This window comes from Apium graveolens, chromosome 5, assembly GCF_009905375.1.
Source record: "Apium graveolens cultivar Ventura chromosome 5, ASM990537v1, whole genome shotgun sequence".
NCBI lineage: Eukaryota > Viridiplantae > Streptophyta > Magnoliopsida > Apiales > Apiaceae > Apium > Apium graveolens.
In genome coordinates this window covers 22,670,073-22,689,777 of record NC_133651.1, presented here as the reverse complement: position 1 = coordinate 22,689,777, position 19,705 = coordinate 22,670,073, and the positions used below count along the sequence as shown (strand labels likewise).

The window sequence follows — 19,705 nt, the reverse complement described above, 5'->3', positions numbered from 1 at the left end:
AGTGGTGATGTTTAAGCTTTAATTGGGGTTGAATATGATTGGAAACCCGTAAGGGCACCTTCATTTGACTCCACCACCGGGTATGAACTCCGGTGAGCCGGTTGAGTGGACGATGATGATTATTGAGTCCGAAATTGATGAGAAACATTTCGTTTTAGCAAAAATTCGAATTGAATGTTGTGATAAAAAAAATCAAAATTTACAATCTTGATTTTTCTTGAATCATTCATCGAGATATTAGTTTAAATGTGATTTTATGTTTCATTCAGGGAGTAATTGTTAATGCATGTCGATTTTAAATGATTTTAGAGTTTTCTGAAATTATCTTCTTGATTAGTTCAAATTTGTTAAAAGTTCGGTTGATTTTGATATGAATATATGGAATTTTGCATGTAATTGGATTATTAAGATTTATATTCGGTAATAAGGAAGTAAGAAGTAAATCCATGAAAATGAGTTGCATGTTTTGATATGGTATATGGAGTCGTTAGTTGGAATAGTATAAAATGAGTTGCATGTTGCATGCTAAGTGACAAAATGTAATTATGTATATTCGACTATAATTGATTGTCGTGGATTGGTTGATATGATAAAGGTAGACGTAGATACGAATACGTCATGCCCAATTTTCGAAAAGAAAGAAAATAAATATGTATACGGAATGTAGGCGATATAATTTAATAAGATTTGATGTCGGATTATGAGATTATGTGATTACTTGCTATGTGTAAAGTATCGATATAGTCGGCGATATAAAAAGTATAAAGCTATATCTTATTATGTGCTACGTGTTATGCATGTGTATATAAGATAAGTGTTTATTGCGATTATGGTAGAAATTAGACATCTGAGAAAGGTCGGGAATCAATCGAGTTTCTAATTAGGGTACTGTGTTGTATTGTAGATTTGGAAAGCGGAGGCATTCAGGCTAGAAAGGGGAAAGAAGTCTTAGGTGGCAATAGCTCAGGTTTCATAAAACAGGAAAGTTTTTTTAGGCAAGTAACTGTGCCTTCTATTATGAATTGATTATAGAGAGATTATTGTGGATGTCATGCATCGATAGAGTAAAGAATCTTCGTAAAACTTGTTACTGGTCCTTGTGATAACCCTGTTATTGATCCTTGTGATAACCCTGTTATTGATCCTTGTGATAAACCCTAATAGTAACCCCTTGCTCCAAGTACTTATACCCTATTCTCGTATTTTGTTAACTTATGATCCTTTGATTCTAAGAGAGTCTTAATGAACCCTTCATATATCTTGTTAAACTAAATTCTTTTGATAATCCCTTGTGCCTTGTTTATGCATCATTTTTTGGAACTATCCTGATTACGACCTTGGTATACCCTGTTTAACATTTGATCAATATCTTTAACTTGCAATCCCACTTTACTTTCGATTTGTACACTTTCCTTGAATTCTTGAATTGAACTTAAGAATGACTTTCGACTTGATTGAGTCCAAACGATTTCACATATTAGTAATGCTAAAAAATGAATTTAGCCAAATTTCCTTGTATTCCAATATAAAGGTTTTCCAAATGAATTCATGAAGGATTGGATAAAGACTTAAGAGACTAGTGGGACTAGTCCAGTCACGTAAGAGACTAGCGGAGCTAGTCCAATATAAGGATGAAATAATGACATAGACACCTCAATGACCGGATGAAGGTCAGTACGGGCTGTCGGGGCTGATCACCCGTATTATACTTAAAAGATGGATATTCCAATCAAGGGTTCTTTACTGTTAATAAGGAAAGTAAATGTTTGTAAATGTTGCAACAAGCGTTATGCTCTTCTTTTGATTTGAAGTTGAATAGTTTGAATTGATTCTTCCTTAAAGTTCTGAGAATCTTGTTTGGGAACCCTGTCATTTTGCTTTTATATTGATGCTCATAACTTAAAGCAATTTATCTCTCCAAGTGAGAAACTCTGTGAGAACCCTATCGATTGAGCTTGAGAACCATTGATCATTCGAACTTAAAAACTTTGAAACCTTCCTTTGGAACCCTTTTCTAGAAATTGATAGAGTACTGCCACCTAGTTTTTATTTTGAGTTAGAATGCTTCAAATATTGATAATGTTGTTATTTAGAACTGTTTATGTAGTTACTTGCTGAGCTTCTTTACTCATTTATTTGCTTTGATCTAACAATGGTAGTTAAGCAAGAAAATGACCAGATTTAGGCGCACCGCTCGCAAGAGCATTCCTTTCGGGGTTTAATATATTATGCTGATATTATATTAATTTATTGGTGTTTTGGGTCCTCATTCCTAATCCCGAGATTGAGGGCGTCACAAGTTGGTATCAGAGCTACATGATCTAGTCCCTGAGACAAGTTAGAATAAAAGGGTATTTGGGTAATTAATATTGCGAGAGTGTTCGACTCATATAGAGTTGAGTTAGATTATTAGGTATAGTCTAAGTAAAGTAAATAGGTCATGATAGCAATTAGAGTTAGGGTATCAAGTCAGTTAGAAGATTTATTTAACCCTAATGTTGTTTCTTGGCTGTTGTTTTATGTTTTATCCCATGACCCTAATAGTGGTAGTGATACTGATTCTCAGGATAGTTTGTTACCGGGATCACCTGCAGAGCCCCAATACATTAGTTCAGACCCTGAGGAGGATCCGTCCGAGGACAGTGTTCCCCTATGCATGTCTCTCCCCGGATACAAGTACCCGATTCCCCAGAGGTTAGGGCAGATTCCCCAGCTCCTATCCCTGAGTCCCCAGCTCCCAAAAGAGTGCATATTGTGCTTGTACCTGCCCATATTAGTGATGATTTGGCCCGGGACCGTGATTTTGTGTTTACTCGCATCCCTGAGTTGAGATCCTTGGTAGACACGTTGGCCCGGGAGTCTAGGTTGCAAATGTTAGTGCTAGAGCCCGAGTGACGTGTTCGTATTAAGATGGTGGAGCAGGTTGCTCGTAGACGGTTGGAGGAGGGACCTTCTTGTAGTGATGCTGAGACCGAGGCCCGCAATTTATACGTTTGATGGCTTTGGATTTCTTTGTACATTACATAACGTTTGTTACAAATGATAACTTTGTACATTAATTTGACGAAATCATTATTTAAAAATAGATGAATATGTTAGCGTTAAATAAAAATATGACCATTATATAAAAAATAAGTATGAAGTATAATCACGAAAACACAGTTGATGAGCCCCATGAGATGACAATTGGACCCGACGACGAAAGGAGTGTACGTGTCCTGCCATAGTTCATCGTTAGTATTTTATAACAGAAAATCAAGCGATGGTCGAAAGAAACAAAATCGTAAAAACAGAAAATCAAGCCAGTATTGACTATATTATCCAGGGGTCCACAACTAGCTGTACACCCTTCAACGTTATGAACATCTTCTTAGGGGATTTATCATGGTTATATTTTTTTTGTTAAAAACAAATTGTAACGAGTGTTTATTGCCTAAAAGACTAAAACACCCTCTCAGTTTTTTTCTTGTACATCTAGCGAGATGAATCGAAAGGCAAAATAGATTATAAAATATATTTAATAATACAAAACCCAAAGTCAATATTATTTTTCGACTTCCTATCAAATATATGATTTGTTGCAAATTCCAGTCAATCTCAGTTGCCCCCGTGACGCAGCTTAATTGGTAACCAGAAATTACTGATTTTAAACATTAAGAAAAATAGTTTTATTAGTGAAAACTGGTTCTTATCTACGGAGTAACTTATATCAACGGCTCAAATTTCAAAAAAAAAAGAGTAATTAGATATTTAATTTAATTAAAGAGTAGTGCTAAAGGTATAAAAATAACTTCCAAAATAGTAACTTTCAAAAATACAGATAACATATTTTAATTGTTAGGATTCATATACACTTGGGTCCATTATATTGATGAACAATTAACCAATTATAATCAATATCTCATTTTTTTGGAAATTATTCTTGGGACCTTTAGAATTACTCTTAAATTTTAGAGATAGTAACTCATAAGATTTGTATGACCGGGAAACGGGAAATAATGTATTTTGGAAGTTAATAATTACAGTTCAATACTACGTCCTTTTCAAAAGACAATTTTTTTTAAAAAATAATTATATTTATAATTCTTATTTTAAATATTTTATTCCTATAAATAATAAATTATAATTAAAATTAAAACTTATAAAACATATTTTTTGAAAAATTGTTTTTAAATGAATAATCAAAATACTTTGAAATGTGAGTAAAAAGTTAAAGCGTCTGAAAAAAAACGTCGTAATATTATGTGTTATATCACTACTGCGTCGTCTCTCCCTGCTATTGATTACATGTATGTCGGGTGTGGAGAAGAGGTTAATAAAAAAGGGTAATTCAATAAAAAATATATTTAAAAATGTTGGTAAAACGATAAAATCAATTAATATTTTTAGAAAGATTAACGGGTTCATATACAATAAGCCAAGTGTAGACAATTCGCACACGTTGGAGACAAATTGTAATAATAATCAAATCCAATCGAATATTTTTAAAATAAATCAGACCTTAAGTTTCATTAAAGAAAAATGATTAGTAATTTTGCAATTTAGATAAGCTAAAACCTTCCAAAACAAATTTTAAACAAATATAATTTTATTAAAAATAATTAAATCATGTATCTAATATAACTACAAACTTAATAAATTATTATTCAACTTAATTTGTAATTGCCCTTAACTTCTTTTTTACCTCTTTTGTAAGAAATCAAATACTTTCAAAATTAATTTTAGTAATTCAAATTATAATGTAAAAAAGTAATTAATAAATTAAGAATTTTTTTAAAATAAATAAATAATACCAAATCACCCACATGTATCAGTTCTATTCAAAAGTCCCAATTTTCTATATACTCTCCACCTGGGCAACAAAACTACCTATATAATGTAGTAAAATGATATTTTAAGATTTTAATAATCTAAATTTTGAATTCATCAATAATATGATATATATACAAAATGCTAAGTAAATATTTTAACTTCATTAACCTCAATAATATGTAATATTATTTTTTATAATTTTTTTATATAAAATAATCAAATAATAAAACTGTAAATATTATAATCAGTCCGTGCATCGCATGAGTTATAGGTTAGTACTAGTATATAACGCGCGCGATGCACGGTTATTTTTATCATATATATTGTAAATTATAATTTTGATTATACCTCTTAAAGGAAACTAATTTTTTTTTATAATTTTAATATGTTGCAAGCAAGATTCGAACCTTATACCTCTTGAACCTTATACCTCTTAAATAATACTAATTTTTAAGAATAAATCTAACGGTCAACAACGACCAACATGCAAACTTTCAATATTTCGTCTTTAATATAATAGTACAGATAGATAGGAATATAATATAAATGTTCTATTTTAAATATAATAGAATTTATAGGCGATTAATTTTAAGTGTCCTGTTTTTAATATTATATTAAGTGTCATAATATAAGTGTCCTATTTTAAATATAATAGATTTGATAGGCGAGTAATTTTAGGCGTCTTATTTTAAATATAATATTAAGTGTCCTATTATTTTAAATATAATAAAATGACCAACAATAACAACCAAAACTTTTTAATGTTTTGTCTTTAATATAATTGTATAGATATGTTTGTGTGTGTATATATATAATTGATAATTGCTCCGATTAAAATCTGTCATTTATCTTCTTAATATCAACTAGATATCTATCATTTTTTATAAATAAATAGATCCTGCATGTATTGACTAATAGGATTTGTCTATGTGTTCATGTTAAAAACTAAAATTTATAAATTTGGGTGTTTTGATTGATGTGATCAGGGGCAGCTATTATTAAAAAATATTAACCAATCAAAATAGATGAAAATTATAAAAAAATTATTCTTATGAACAAATCATAGAAAAATCAAATTAATATAAGTCGTATTAATTAAAACATGACAAGTATAAACTATTGCTATCGGTTAATAATTTTTTCTTTGCACTAAATAGATTTTCAATTAAATTGCATAATTTGGTAATTAAGATTTAATCTAATGTTAAACGAAACATAGAAATTCGCATGTGTAGGTGCAGCAAGGAGGAAAACACAAGGAATGTGTAGTGTGACCGTTACATAACTCTCCCCCTCATTTCCTCTCACACTGTCAGACACATTTATTTGACACCATAATTTTAACTTTGATTTTTCTTTTTTCTGGTTTTTAATGATTTGACAGCTTCTGATTTTGATTTTGGGTGTCAGCTGTACACACACAACACACATATATATATATACATACACCAGAGGGTTAAAGGGTATACCAAGAGATAGAGTAAAGGGGTTCAAAAAAGATGGCAGAAAAACCTGAAGTTCTTGAAGCTGTCCTTAAAGAAACTGTTGATTTGGTATTAAATTTTTCTGATGTTTTTGTTATCTGGGTTGTTTTGTATTTGTGTTTTTGTGTTAAATTTGTTGTTGTTTTTGTGTTTGGGTTTGGGTTGATTCTGTGTTTAATAGTTAAGGTTATTGTTGGTTTTGGTTATGGGGGTTGATTTTTGTGTGTGTGATTTTGCAGGAAAGTATACCAATACAGGAAGTTTTTGAGAATTTGAGGTGTAGCAGAGATGGGCTTACTACTACTGCTGCTGAAGAAAGATTAGCCATCTTTGGTTATAACAAGCTTGAGGAGAAAGAGGTCTCTCTCTCTCTCTCTCTCTCTCTCTCTCTCTCTCTCTCTCTCTCTCTCTCTCTCTCTCTCTCTCTCTCTCTCTCTCTCTCTCTCTCTCTCTCTCTCTCTCTCTCTCTCTCTCTCTCTCTCCCTCCCTCCCTCCCTCCCTCGCTCCCTCCCTCTCTCTCTCCCTCCCTCTCTCTCTCCCCCTCTTCCTCCCTCTCTCTCTCTCTCGTATATATATGTTATTATTTTGCTAGTCACCTGTAATATTTTTGATCATACTTGTTTTTTACCTTTTGTTGTTTATCATAATTGTTTTCTGAGTTGCTTGTCTTCCTTTGGTTGGTATTCAGTTTGTAGCTGTATGAACACACGCATTTAGGAGGCTAGACTAGGCTCTTGCCCTGTTTTACTTTCAAAAATCATAAGAAAGAAATGTCAAGAATATCAATAGAATTTTTTTCAACCCTGCCTAGTGCCTTCCCTTCAAAAACCAATGATAAAATTTTATGGTCCCGGCTCTCTTAGAATCCGGGTTCTGCAATTGCATTGTGTGTGCCCGACTTGGTTAAATTTGTAGTAGAAGTAGCCTTTTCAGCTGCTAAATTTGTTTCTTCTCGAAATTGATATGACTGTGTATGTGTTAAATATATGTGGGGTTTAATGTTTCGTCCCTGCTTGATGTTTCATATTAATATATTATATCTTGTATATTGATATTGTTTTAATCTTTTGGGGTCTGCAGGAGAGCAAATTCCTCAAGTTTTTGGGTTTTATGTGGAACCCCCTTTCTTGGGTTATGGAAGCTGCTGCAATCATGGCAATTGCTCTAGCTAATGGAGGCGTAAGACCGTGTTTACATTCATCTAACACTGAGTTATGCAGACTTATGTATTCTAAATTTCATTATGAGTGTATCTGTTGTCTCGTGCAGGGAAAGGCTCCTGATTGGCAGGATTTTGTAGGGATCATTACGCTGCTCGTGATAAACTCAACTATCAGCTTTATAGAGGAGAACAATGCAGGCAATGCAGCCGCAGCCCTCATGGCACGTCTTGCTCCGAAAGCCAAGGTATAAGATGGTTATTCATAACATCAGAATTTGGTATAGTGACATGTAAATTATTTTAGTCTTTACATTGAAGGGAAAGGGGAGGGAGAAAAGTAATTTAATCCCCATGAGGAGAAAGCAGAGAAGAACCAATAACCGTGATTAGCTGACATGCATAATAGTTATAAGCTTTAATCATAATGTCAATACCTTATGGTAATAAAGTTACAAGTCTGTTGTCATTCTTATAACCCATAGGAATATTTAAGACACACATAATCCTAGGATATTTTCTGTACGTATCTATTTATGTCAATGTTACCCCAACTTGACCAAAAACAGCTCACAGTACTTCATTTATACAACATATGGTTACTTAAGATTTATTAAAATTTAGTGTAAGCGTTTCTGTCTTTCCGTTAAATTACATATCGAATTTTCACCTGCATGTTCTTTTTTCCTTTTTGTATAATACGAAGAGGTTGAATTTGGCAATTTGTATATATAATATAATCAACATCATTGTAATGAAGGTTTTTAGAGATGGAAGGTGGAATGAGGAAGATGCTGCTGTCTTGGTGCCTGGAGATATTATCAGCATAAAATTAGGAGATATAGTTCCTGCAGATGCTCGTTTACTTGAGGGCGATCCTTTGAAAATTGATCAGGTGGGTCTCCTTTTAGCATTTACGTTTAGTATGTCATTCTGTTTTCAAATTTATGTTGTAGTACAGCTGCTAATGTTCTCAATTATAACACTTTGCAGTCATCTTTGACTGGTGAGTCCCTTCCAGTAACAAAAGGGCCTGGGGATGGAGTGTACTCAGGTTCTACATGCAAACAGGGAGAAATTGATGCTGTGGTCATTGCCACTGGGGTTCATACCTTCTTCGGGAAAGCCGCTTACCTTGTTGATTCCACTAATCAAGTGGGCCACTTTCAGAAGGCAAGTTATTACAATTGGTATCTCTAAGCCTGATTTGTATTATCCTTTGACAGAGTAAGTTCTGATGGAACTTTATTTTGTACTGAACAGGTGTTGACTGCGATTGGTAACTTTTGTATATGCTCTATTGCTGTGGGGATGGTGGTAGAGATTATTGTGCAGTATCCCATCCAAGACCGAAAGTATCGCCCTGGGATTGACAATCTTCTTGTGCTGCTTATTGGAGGAATTCCAATTGCTATGCCCACAGTTTTATCAGTAACAATGGCCATTGGTGCTCACAGATTGGCTCAGCAGGTTAGCCATGTTTTTTTGTTTACTGTGATTTATTTAGCTTGTAATGTGGTGTAAAAAATGACATGTTTATACTGACAGGGAGCCATTACAAAAAGAATGACAGCAATAGAAGAGATGGCCGGCATGGACGTGCTTTGCAGTGACAAAACCGGAACTTTGACGTTAAACAAGCTCACCGTTGACAAAAACCTGATTGAGGTAATTCTGATGAAGTGAAACCCTGCTGTTTAATTGTTTCCCTTGTAGAAATAAAACATGTATCATTATACAAGCCTAACATTAGCTCTTGTGTAACTGTCCTCTGTTTAATTCCTGTAGGTATTTGCAAAAGGAATAGATGCAGATGCTGTTGTTCTTATGGCAGCTCGAGCCTCACGAACAGAAAACCAGGATGCAATAGATACTGCCATAGTTGGGATGCTGGCTGACCCAAAGGAGGTAAATAATAAACCAGATCTTTCTTCTACGTATCTCATGGTCATTGATGTTTACTCAAGTTGCTTTTTTCTGCGAAACTGTCATAAACAGGCACGTGCTGGCATTCAGGAACTGCACTTCCTTCCTTTCAATCCAACTGACAAGCGCACAGCTTTAACTTATCTTGACGGGGAAGGTAAAATGCATCGGGTCAGCAAAGGTGCTCCAGAGCAGGTACCAAGGCCTACCGTTTTGTGACACTTTATCTTATATGACAATCGATTTGCATAATTTTTTTTTCCTATATCGTTGTAGATTCTAAATCTTGCACACAATAAGTCGGACATAGACCGCAGGGTTCATTCTATAATTGACAAATTTGCAGACCGGGGCTTGCGGTCACTTGCGGTATCATACCAGGTAAGTTGTTATTGTTTCAATTTTTTGAAATCCTCTGTACTTTTACAAATGGTGTTGTTTTTTTTTCTACGATACATTATAATCAGACATTTTATCCTTTTCCATGCAGGAAGTTCCAGAGGGGAGAAAAGAAAGTGCTGGAGGACCTTGGCAGTTTATAGGTCTCTTGCCTCTGTTTGACCCACCCAGGCATGACAGTGCCGAAACAATAAGGAGGGCTTTGAACCTTGGAGTAAATGTGAAAATGATCACAGGTGCATTATCTCTTTGCTTATTGTTAGTTTATACCAGTTATAAGTTGATATGCTGGAGAGAAACTGTTAACATATTTTCTGCTTAAGATTTCTAAACAACAAAATCCTGATACTACTATATTTTGATGTCAATCCATAAGTATTAGCCGATATGAACCTTTTCCTATGGCTACCCCAGCAATGCTAAATTAACACAATATGTTTTACTTGTAAATTAAATATAGATGCAGATGTTATTTTAAGCTTTAAGGAGTCTCTTGGAGATGCTCTAAAATAATGAAAGGCAATATAGATTTCTAGTACTGTTACAAACTTATAATGGTATACATCCCCATGTATCATTACTGGCTCAAATAATTGTTTAGAGGGTGCCACTCATATACCCTAGTCGATCTGAATTTTGTACAAGATGCTAGAGTCTAGGTTGTAGTGGCAACAACTTACTTCCTTCTTCTACATGATGTCCTATCTAATAAAAAGACATAAAGGGGCCGTTTGAAATTAGTATTTCAACGTGGGTGGGAATGGGGAATATGAATGAGATTTTAATACAAAAACGTATTAGAATTTATATCTGTTTCTATTAACCGGGTTGAGATCCCATGACTTGAATGGCCCTAAGCATTCTTTATAAGGTCCATCATCAATGCTGAATTTAAGACTTGGATCAGGGGACCAACTTGCAATAGGAAAAGAAACTGGACGGCGCTTGGGAATGGGAACCAACATGTATCCTTCGTCTGCTTTGTTAGGGCAGAACAAGGATGAGTCAATTATTGCGTTACCAGTTGATGAACTCATAGAGAAAGCAGATGGTTTTGCTGGCGTTTTCCCTGGTATGAACTGTTCTTTTATTTGCTGTTCCATACTTGTGATAAATACATATATAGATGCTGTCTGTTGGCAAATTGCTGTGGATTTATAGTTATCCGTTTACTTTACGGCCATCATTTCAGAGCACAAGTATGAGATAGTGAAGCGTTTGCAAGCTAGAAAACACATTTGTGGAATGACCGGCGATGGAGTTAATGATGCCCCTGCTCTCAAAAAAGCTGACATAGGGATTGCAGTGGCGGATGCCACTGACGCAGCTCGTAGTGCGTCTGATATCGTTCTCACTGAACCTGGCCTCAGTGTCATCATTAGTGCCGTTTTGACAAGTAGGGCAATCTTTCAAAGAATGAAAAATTATACGGTAACTCTTTCTCTTGGTTAATTTTAGGTTTTTCAATTCTGAATAATTCTTCTCTTCTTACTCCTGCAAGTTTACTTCCATTCATCTTTTACGATGAAATTTAATAAAAAAAATACTTTTGTTTTTTACATTGTGCAGATATATGCAGTATCCATAACAATACGTATAGTGGTAAGTCACTGGGAATTATGATATGAGAAGTATTATTTGTGTATAAGATTTCTCGTAGGAAATAGTAATGTCTGCTATTCTTAATATTCTACCGTTTTTTTCTTCAAGTGCATCACAGTAATATTTACTTTGTATGCTGCATTTTGAACAGCTTGGTTTTATGCTTTTGGCGTTGATATGGAAATTTGACTTTCCACCTTTCATGGTGCTAATCATTGCGATTCTCAATGATGGTTAGTTTTTTCATCTGTTCCAAATAAAGGCCTCATCTCTTCTCTTCTATTCGTGTTTATAAAGCATGATAATTATATCCCTAATTAATCTTCAGCGGAAGAATTTCCAGATGCTTTTCCTAATATTAGCACCTATCTGATTTCAGGAACCATCATGACAATCTCTAAGGATAGGGTGAAGCCATCTCCTATGCCAGATAGCTGGAAGCTGGCTGAGATCTTTACAACAGGCATTATACTTGGAAGTTACTTAGCTATGATGACGGTTATATTCTTTTGGGCTGCATACAAAACTGACTTCTTTCCCGTAAGACAAATTGCTTCTAGATAGATTTTCTTTAAATGCACATAAAATTTACACATATCTTCAAATCCTTATCCGTAAAATGTCCTCTCCTTCTAGCTACTTAATTATATGCCTTTGCCCTTCAGGATAGTTTAATTATTGTTATGTAATTACCTCTATATGTACCATGTAAATGATTATTCATGTTCACGTCCTTTTCGGTCAAATATCTCAACCTGTTAGCAGCTTGCATATAATGACTTACAAGTTTTCTTTTCCATGTTTCAATTGTGTGATGGCCTAACATTAGTTCCCATATATTCACACTTGGTGTACTTTTAAAGCTGACCTGATATTTTTGCCGATTACTACTCTCTGTTACTTGTCATGATATCATTTAATCATACATGTTGCTATTCTGGTATCTACATAGTAATAATTGGCCTTTAACATTAGTTCACATATATACCTATACTTGGTGTACTTCTAAAGCTGACCTGATATTTTTGCCGATTACTACTCTTTGTTCCTTATCATGATATCATTTAATCATAAAAGTTGTTTCTATTCTGGTATCTACATAGTATTAATTTAGTAGTTTAAATGCTTAGAATATTTTTGAAAAGTGCATTTGTGGGTTTCTGGCAGAGTACTTTTGGCGTGTCTTCACTTGAAGAGCAACCTTTTGATACACCTGAAAGGACTAAACTTATCTCCCGAAAGCTTGCTTCAGCTATATATCTTCAAGTGAGCACTGTAAGTCAGGCTCTTATATTTGTTACACGATCTCGTAGTTGGTCTTTCGTAGAGCGTCCTGGCTTGTTGCTTGTTGCTGCTTTTGCGGTTGCTCAGCTGGTGAGTAAACTATCCTCTCGTGCTTATATATTCTCCTAATTAAAAAATTGTATGAATATAATGGTCTTTATATCTTGTTGCAAATAGATTGCTACTTTGATTGCTGTTTATGCAAATTGGAGTTTTGCTGCGATCGAGGGAATTGGATGGGGTTGGGCTGGTGTGATTTGGCTTTACAATATTGTCTTCTACTTTCCACTTGATATCATAAAGTTCTTTATCCGATATGCTATAAGTGGGAGGGCCTGGGATCTTGTTCTTGAGCAAAGGGTATGAATATTTCTCTGATTTTGTTGTAGTAACACCACATTATGTATTCATAATATTTAGGCTTCTAAATTGGGTCACATTGCAGGTTGCTTTCACCAGGAAGAAAGATTTCGGAAGGGAACAAAGGGAGCTTAGATGGGCACATGCACAAAGAACCCTTCATGGGCTTGAAGTACCAGACACCAAAATGTTTAGTGAGCGAAGCAACGTTACTGAGCTCAATCAGATGGCCGAAGAAGCCAAAAGAAGAGCAGAAATTGCCAAGTAAGTAGCTACAGATGAACTAGGCCACAAATTGCTATAATCATCATAAGTACAATACTCGACAACAGCATATATATGATATATGACGAAGCAAGCTATATTATGATAACTTGGTTTAGCTAAGAGTTGTTTGTTATTGCAAACATTGTTCCTTCCTGTGATCATGTTAACTCGAGTATTGTCACTATGCAGGTTCAGCTTAATCAGTATATTTCTTCTTAATGCACTTTTTGCAGGTTGAGAGAGATGAACACACTGAAGGGTCATGTTGAATCAGTGATAAGAATGAAGGGCATTGATGTGGAGACAATTCAGCAATCATACACTGTCTGAGAAGATAATGTGTATCCATGCAATACGAGGATGTGATGTACCTAGAAACCGCGATTCAGATTATTTTCTATTCTAGGCACCTCTGGGGTTATCCTTCAGTTTCATTACTGAATATTTGTAGATTTTTTTGAGTCATGTCTAGAATTGCATTATATGCCTAGATTGGGGAAAATGAGCAGCTAGTAATTACTCATCACCTGATGTCTATATAGATGAGTTTGATGATACATATACACACTTCCTAATATTTATAATTTTGAGTTTGCATTATATGGCCTGTTCATCACATTTCGTGTTTCGTTTGTTAAGTCCTATATAATCACATGGTTTCGTCGTTTGTTAAGTCCTATATAATCACATGGTTTCGATAACATTTGCCATTTATCTGGGTGGCTTTGGGCAAGATGTCTTACTGCTTTTGTCTGCTAGTAGTTGGCCCTGAAGGAATATTATGATGGGAATCATTTTTTTGACAGTGTAATGTAATGGGAATATCTCATGGAATTGTCCTGTTGGGTAGATCATAGATGTAATAACATAACATATAATTTTAAAATATAGTACTAGTACAATAGAAAACACCCAACTGAGGTGATTCTGAATTTCTGACTAGATTATAAACACAAGGCCATCTTGTACTATATTATAAACACAAACACAATACTATAGGCCTGTGATTCGAGCCGGTCCGAGCTGAATTTTTGAGGATTTCAATGAACGAGTACTTGGTCCGGGTATGTATAAATGAGTAGAGCTGCTTGTTTAAGTTAACCGTGTGTTCACTACTTTTTGGGAGTAAGAGAACTCCAATAAAGTGTTAACATGTTTCTTAAAAATATTATTATAAAAATGAATCCTCGTGTTGTAGGATATTTTATTGTATGTCAATTCCAACAACATTCCTTTATAAGTGTATTCTAATAATATTTTATTGATATATTCAAACTTTAGTTATGCATTTGATATGGAGAAAGAGAGAGAATTGAATTTTTTATTATTAAAATGATGGTAATGATTTACTAGTGGTTACTTATAAATAAGGCATGAAAGGAGGATGCTAACTTTTTAAGAAAGTATTAGGATGCTGTTGGAGCTTTATTTTATACAATATTCTCTAAATTTGAGTTTCGGATCTTAAATAACTAACTTGTTGAAGTTGCTCTAATGTTAGAGCATCTCCAAGAGCTTCCTAGTTCATTCCCTAAATTTAACATAAAATATTGGATTCTAATCACTTAAGACATCAATATATATTCTCATCTCCAACAACATTCCTTATATCCATTCCTTATATAACATTTTATTATTAAAAAGTATCATTATTACAAAAAGTGAAAAAAGAGAAAATACTTCATTCAAATATTTATTATAAAATAAAAGTTAGAAGAGCAGAGAGATTAGTTAAAGATAAGGAATTGGAACAAGATTTTAATAGATATTAGTAATTTAAGAAATCACTAGAATACTGTTGGAAGAGCTTTTTTTCTCTTATTCCTTATATTATAGTTTAGGATTTCAAATAGTTAAGCTCTCGGAGTTGCTTCTATAGGTAGGGTGACAAGATAATTTTTAAAAAATTGGTCGGTTATCTTTAGAAATTATTAAACATAGGCTTGTAATTTGTATGTGTATATATCTTGGAAGGAAGCAGTTGATACTTTTTGATAGGCACTGAGCATAGTGGTGATAAAAACAATTTCAATTTTAATCAAAATCCCACCTGCCAAAACGTATGCTAGCAAAATCAATCAGCTTGAGTAGAGATAATTTTATTAATAAAATGATACCATTCTGGCTATTAGTAGAAAGCATCTATGGATAATCTAATCGAATCATACACATAAATTGAATACAAAATTATGTTGATCTAAGCTAAATTTGCTTTTTTAGGTAGTGTTATTGGTTGGGTGACAAGATTTTATTATTTGAAAATGGGTCTGTTAAATGTAATCTCTCGAAAGGTACAGAACATGAAAGAATGATACTCATTGGGAGGAAGCAATTTATACTTTATAGAAACCTCTACTTAAGACCTTACATAACCTTGAGAACAACACAAAGAGTTTAGCATCTAATCTCTCTCAGCTCATTTTAACACACACATTATATTTGCCAACACTTGGTAATAGATCATTAGTGATGGAATTCATGAGCATGGCAACGAGCGTGTGGGTTGTTACATGGGTGTTAGGCATATTGCCATTGATGGGGTGTTATTTGTGGTGGTGCAATGATCTTTGGTGTAGCCTGAGACTCAAATTGATAAACAAAAGCAGAGAAGCCAATGCAAAAACAGGGAGCAACATGATCAAACTTCCTCCGGGCCATATGGGACTTCCCTACTTCGGAGAGTTGCTTAATTTTCTCTGGTATTTCAAGATTGTTGGTCGCCCTGATGACTACATTAACTCTAAAAGACACAGGTATGTGTTGCTTCATATTTAAATACTACGATATCACGTGGTTGAAAGAATGCGAAGAATGAAGCATGCATTGTTATATTGTTTTGAAATGACAAGTTTGTGATGTTGTTTAGGTACGGGGATGGGATTGGGCTGTACAGAACACACCTATTTGGATCACCGGCTGTCATAGCGTGTAAGCCAGCAGTAATCAAGTTCATAATGCAATCTGAATCACAGTTCAAGATCGATTGGCCAGGTGTTGAGCTTGTAGGTGCAACTTCGTTAGTTGCAGTGCATGGGACAGCACATACTAGGCTTAGAAGCTTTGTTTCCAGAGCCATAAACCTGCCTCAGTCTCTTCGCAACATAGCAATTATGGTCCAACCTCGTATTATCGCAGCCCTCCAATCTTGGTCCGACCAGGGTACAATTGGTGCTCACCTAGAAGCTAAAAAGGTATGTAATAGAACACTAGAAATTATAACTACTTTGGCTTGATTGAATTTGATGAACGATGAGTTAATATTTTACTAATGTTGCAAGCGCAGGTAACATTCGAGAACATTGGCAGTTTTTTTGCTAGCCTTGAGCCTGGACCAGTTCTGGACACCCTAGATAAATTGTTCACAGGGATACTCAGAGGCTTTAGAGCCTCTCCTGTCAACTTTCCCGGAAGTGCTTTTCGTCATGCTCTTCAGGTTATACACACTTCACTATAAATCGCTAGCAATAGGATATAAAAATGAACTTACCGAGAAAGAGGTGTTAATTTTACATATTTTGACTTCTGAGAATCTAATGATATTTATGACATAACAATCCTTTAATGTTGAAATTTGCGCAATTCTACATCACAGTGTCGAGAAAAAGCCACAATGATTTTCAGAAAGGAACTTGAAAAGAAGAGGAGGAAGATTAGTGATGGTATCGATGTCAGAGTCGACAATGTTAGAAATGATTTAATGGACGGATTAATTGGTATGAAGGATGAAGAGGGAAAAGAACTGTGCGACACTGAGGTTCTTGACAACATTGTCAGTCTTGTTATTGCAGGATATGAGTCTACCTCTCTTGCAATTATGTGGGCTTTGTATTATCTTGCAAAATATCCCACTGTTCTCCAAAAGCTCCGGGTATCATATCAAATTTTCCGTCTAGACTTCTTTAGTTGTTTTTGTCAATTCAAATCGCTTTGTAGATCAGAATTTAATTCTGCCTTGCTTGCACGCAGGAGGAGAACATGTGCCTCCGCAAACACAAAAATGAGGACCAAATTACCAGTGACGAAATTGCTAAACTGAATTATACGAACAAGGTAGGACAAAACAAACTATAATCGACCTCCCTTGAAAATGTTAATCTTATATACAAAGAATGGCTCAGTACACTAATGTAAATGCGCTTCAGGTGGTGGAAGAAACAATAAGAATGGCAAATATAGCAGCATTCATATTCCGAACTGCAACTGAAGATGTTGAGTATAAAGGTATGCAATTTACCCATTTTTAATTTAAATTTGTTAAAAATATACTTCCTGCATTTTGAGGTTGTGGTCGTTTTGCATGCAGGTTATACTATCCCCAGAGGTTGGAAAGTGATGATGTGGGTGAGATACCTCCATACCAATCCAGAAAACTTTGACAACCCCATGTCCTTCAACCCTGACAGATGGAATGTACGTTTAAGCCCATTTACTAAACCAAATAAACCTATATCGCGCTCTCAGACCAGGGTCTAATGTTGTGCATATTAGTATCGTGAGTGTTGTTTATATGTGATTTTCTTACCTTTGGACGCGTATTTATGTAGGAACCAGCAAAAGCAGGGACGTACCAGGTATTTGGAGGAGGGCCAAGAATTTGTGCAGGAAACATGCTAGCGAGATTACAAGTAGCCATCTTTCTGCATCATCTAGCAATTGGATACAAGTAAGATACGTTAATTACTCACAAATCACAATTAACTTATACTGTTGTTTTGCCGTATATTTACAAACTAACTAAGCAGGCAAATACTAACACAAACAAACTGTTGGAATAAAAAATAAATTTGTTTTAGGTGGGAACTCGTTAATCCCGAGGCAAAGATGACTTATCTACCTCATCCAAAACCAGTGGATGGCGTGATGATTAACTTCAGCAAGCTATAAGCTTAGTTTGAAATAAAAGATTTGATAGGAAAATCTCCTGCAAAGCACTTGGATTGTTAAGGCTTTTTCTATGGATGTTTACATTACGAAGTTTTTTTTATGTAGCTATCTATTACTCTGTAGTTTGTACTCAGGCCACTCAAGTCTGTAATAGTCAGGTTTAAATTTTACGCACCTTGTACCTAATTACAAAAGAATTGCTGACTTGATCAGTATTTCTAGAGCAGAGCATTAAGAGTTGCAGTATACTAATCTAACATAAACACCCCAGGTTTATATGTAAGCATAAGAATTGATTTCAAAACTAATGAAATTTAATGAATAGAAGACGATATTCAGTACCAAAATCAGATTTGCATTCTCTTAGCATCTGAATATAAACCACAGTCATTAGAAAAAAAGGACAAGCTGAAAGAACCCCGAGTAGTATAATGAGAATTACAGATGACTAAATGTGCAGCGTGTCGAAACTTGGCATTAAAGTAACTCCTCCTGGAAACGCGCCATCTTCGGCTGTTTCATCTGCATAAACATAGGTTAAGAGTGAAGATTGGTATCTTTTGAGGTGTAGAAATCACCGGGGATGTCGAAAAAGGTCAAGGCCACATAGCTGGTTTAGGCATTATAATCTTTGTTATTCCTGTAGTAGGTAAACCTGGAAGATGTCAACACTTGTAAAAAAGCTTGATCATGAGCTAAGTAAGGTTACATTAGTTCTTTGGCAGTGGTCGCTGGCCTAGAAGCACAAACATAAAAAAAAAAAACCCTTAAGCTGGTGCATTGCAGAGGAAACCAAAAGTCACATCATCGATAAGTGAAACACGTTTGCGATGTAATGTAGGGGAAAGAAGGAGGGTATCATCAGAGTAGAAATAATATATGCTATCAGCAGATGGGATCCAAGTATTTGTTTGGGATATCAAGGCTCCGCGCTTTATGATAAGAGAGGAGGCAACAATTGCCAAGTAACAGGATAATCATAGAGTTTTTGATTGGCAACAAAAAAGGTGAGATGATATTTAGGGTAATACATTGGATCATCAATTTTGGTAAAGAGGTTTGTTAACATTGGTGTGCTCACAAGGTTGAATACAATACTTTTCTTCGATTGTCACAAAAATGAGTGACGACACTAAATATAATTAATACACAGGTGTTTTATATCCCATATATGAGTTTGAGGTGGTTACTGAACAATAATCATCTACAAAAATATATGGAATAAATAAAAATTTGGACCTAAGTTTATGCAGCTGTTAAAATGATGATGGTAATTATCATCATTATGATGCACCAGATGATATAGTAGATTAATCGTATACAAAACGTAACCCCAGACGACCCATTTGATCCACAATCATAAAGCAAATTTTTCCGGCTTAATTTTGAGGCATACTGAGAAAAGGCTGGGGTCAGTTGGGCCGGGTGGTGCTTAAACTACCTCAACACCAGAGATCTTGTAATAGATTTCACTAAAACCATCAATATTTCTTTTTTTTTGGAGTTGTGAACAAATTTTTGTACGTGT

At 34.7% G+C, this 19,705-nt stretch overlaps 2 protein-coding genes and 1 long non-coding RNA gene across 3 annotated transcripts; 2 read left to right on the top strand and 1 right to left on the bottom strand.

Moving 5' to 3' along the window:
• The first annotated feature begins 6,112 nt into the window (after positions 1 to 6,112).
• Positions 6,113 to 13,893, top strand: LOC141723646 (plasma membrane ATPase 1-like). Its single transcript, XM_074525505.1, has 21 exons — positions 6,113 to 6,365; positions 6,536 to 6,655; positions 7,377 to 7,475; positions 7,566 to 7,703; positions 8,216 to 8,350; positions 8,449 to 8,628; positions 8,719 to 8,925; positions 9,004 to 9,123; positions 9,244 to 9,363; positions 9,454 to 9,576; positions 9,658 to 9,762; positions 9,872 to 10,016; positions 10,688 to 10,852; positions 10,973 to 11,211; positions 11,350 to 11,382; positions 11,534 to 11,615; positions 11,762 to 11,922; positions 12,550 to 12,756; positions 12,844 to 13,026; positions 13,112 to 13,290; positions 13,527 to 13,893. The coding sequence occupies exons 1-21, from the start codon at positions 6,312 to 6,314 to the stop codon at positions 13,621 to 13,623; spliced, it is 2,892 nt and encodes a 963-aa protein (XP_074381606.1). The 5' UTR covers positions 6,113 to 6,311; the 3' UTR covers positions 13,624 to 13,893.
• Positions 13,894 to 15,625: 1,732 nt separating this feature from the next.
• On the top strand, positions 15,626 to 18,642 carry LOC141723644 (ent-kaurenoic acid oxidase 1-like). The gene is made up of 9 exons (XM_074525504.1): positions 15,626 to 16,046; positions 16,160 to 16,484; positions 16,577 to 16,726; positions 16,886 to 17,161; positions 17,260 to 17,343; positions 17,436 to 17,514; positions 17,597 to 17,703; positions 17,838 to 17,956; positions 18,087 to 18,642. Exons 1-9 carry the CDS (start codon positions 15,763 to 15,765, stop codon positions 18,175 to 18,177), a joined length of 1,515 nt encoding a protein of 504 aa, XP_074381605.1. The 5' UTR covers positions 15,626 to 15,762; the 3' UTR covers positions 18,178 to 18,642.
• LOC141723645 (uncharacterized) lies at positions 17,380 to 19,510 on the bottom strand. Its single transcript, XR_012576327.1, has 3 exons — positions 18,620 to 19,510; positions 17,862 to 17,939; positions 17,380 to 17,689 (listed from the first exon to the last, which is right to left on the bottom strand). It is a non-coding gene; the product is annotated as an uncharacterized LOC141723645 (long non-coding RNA).
• Positions 19,511 to 19,705: the final 195 nt, after the last annotated feature.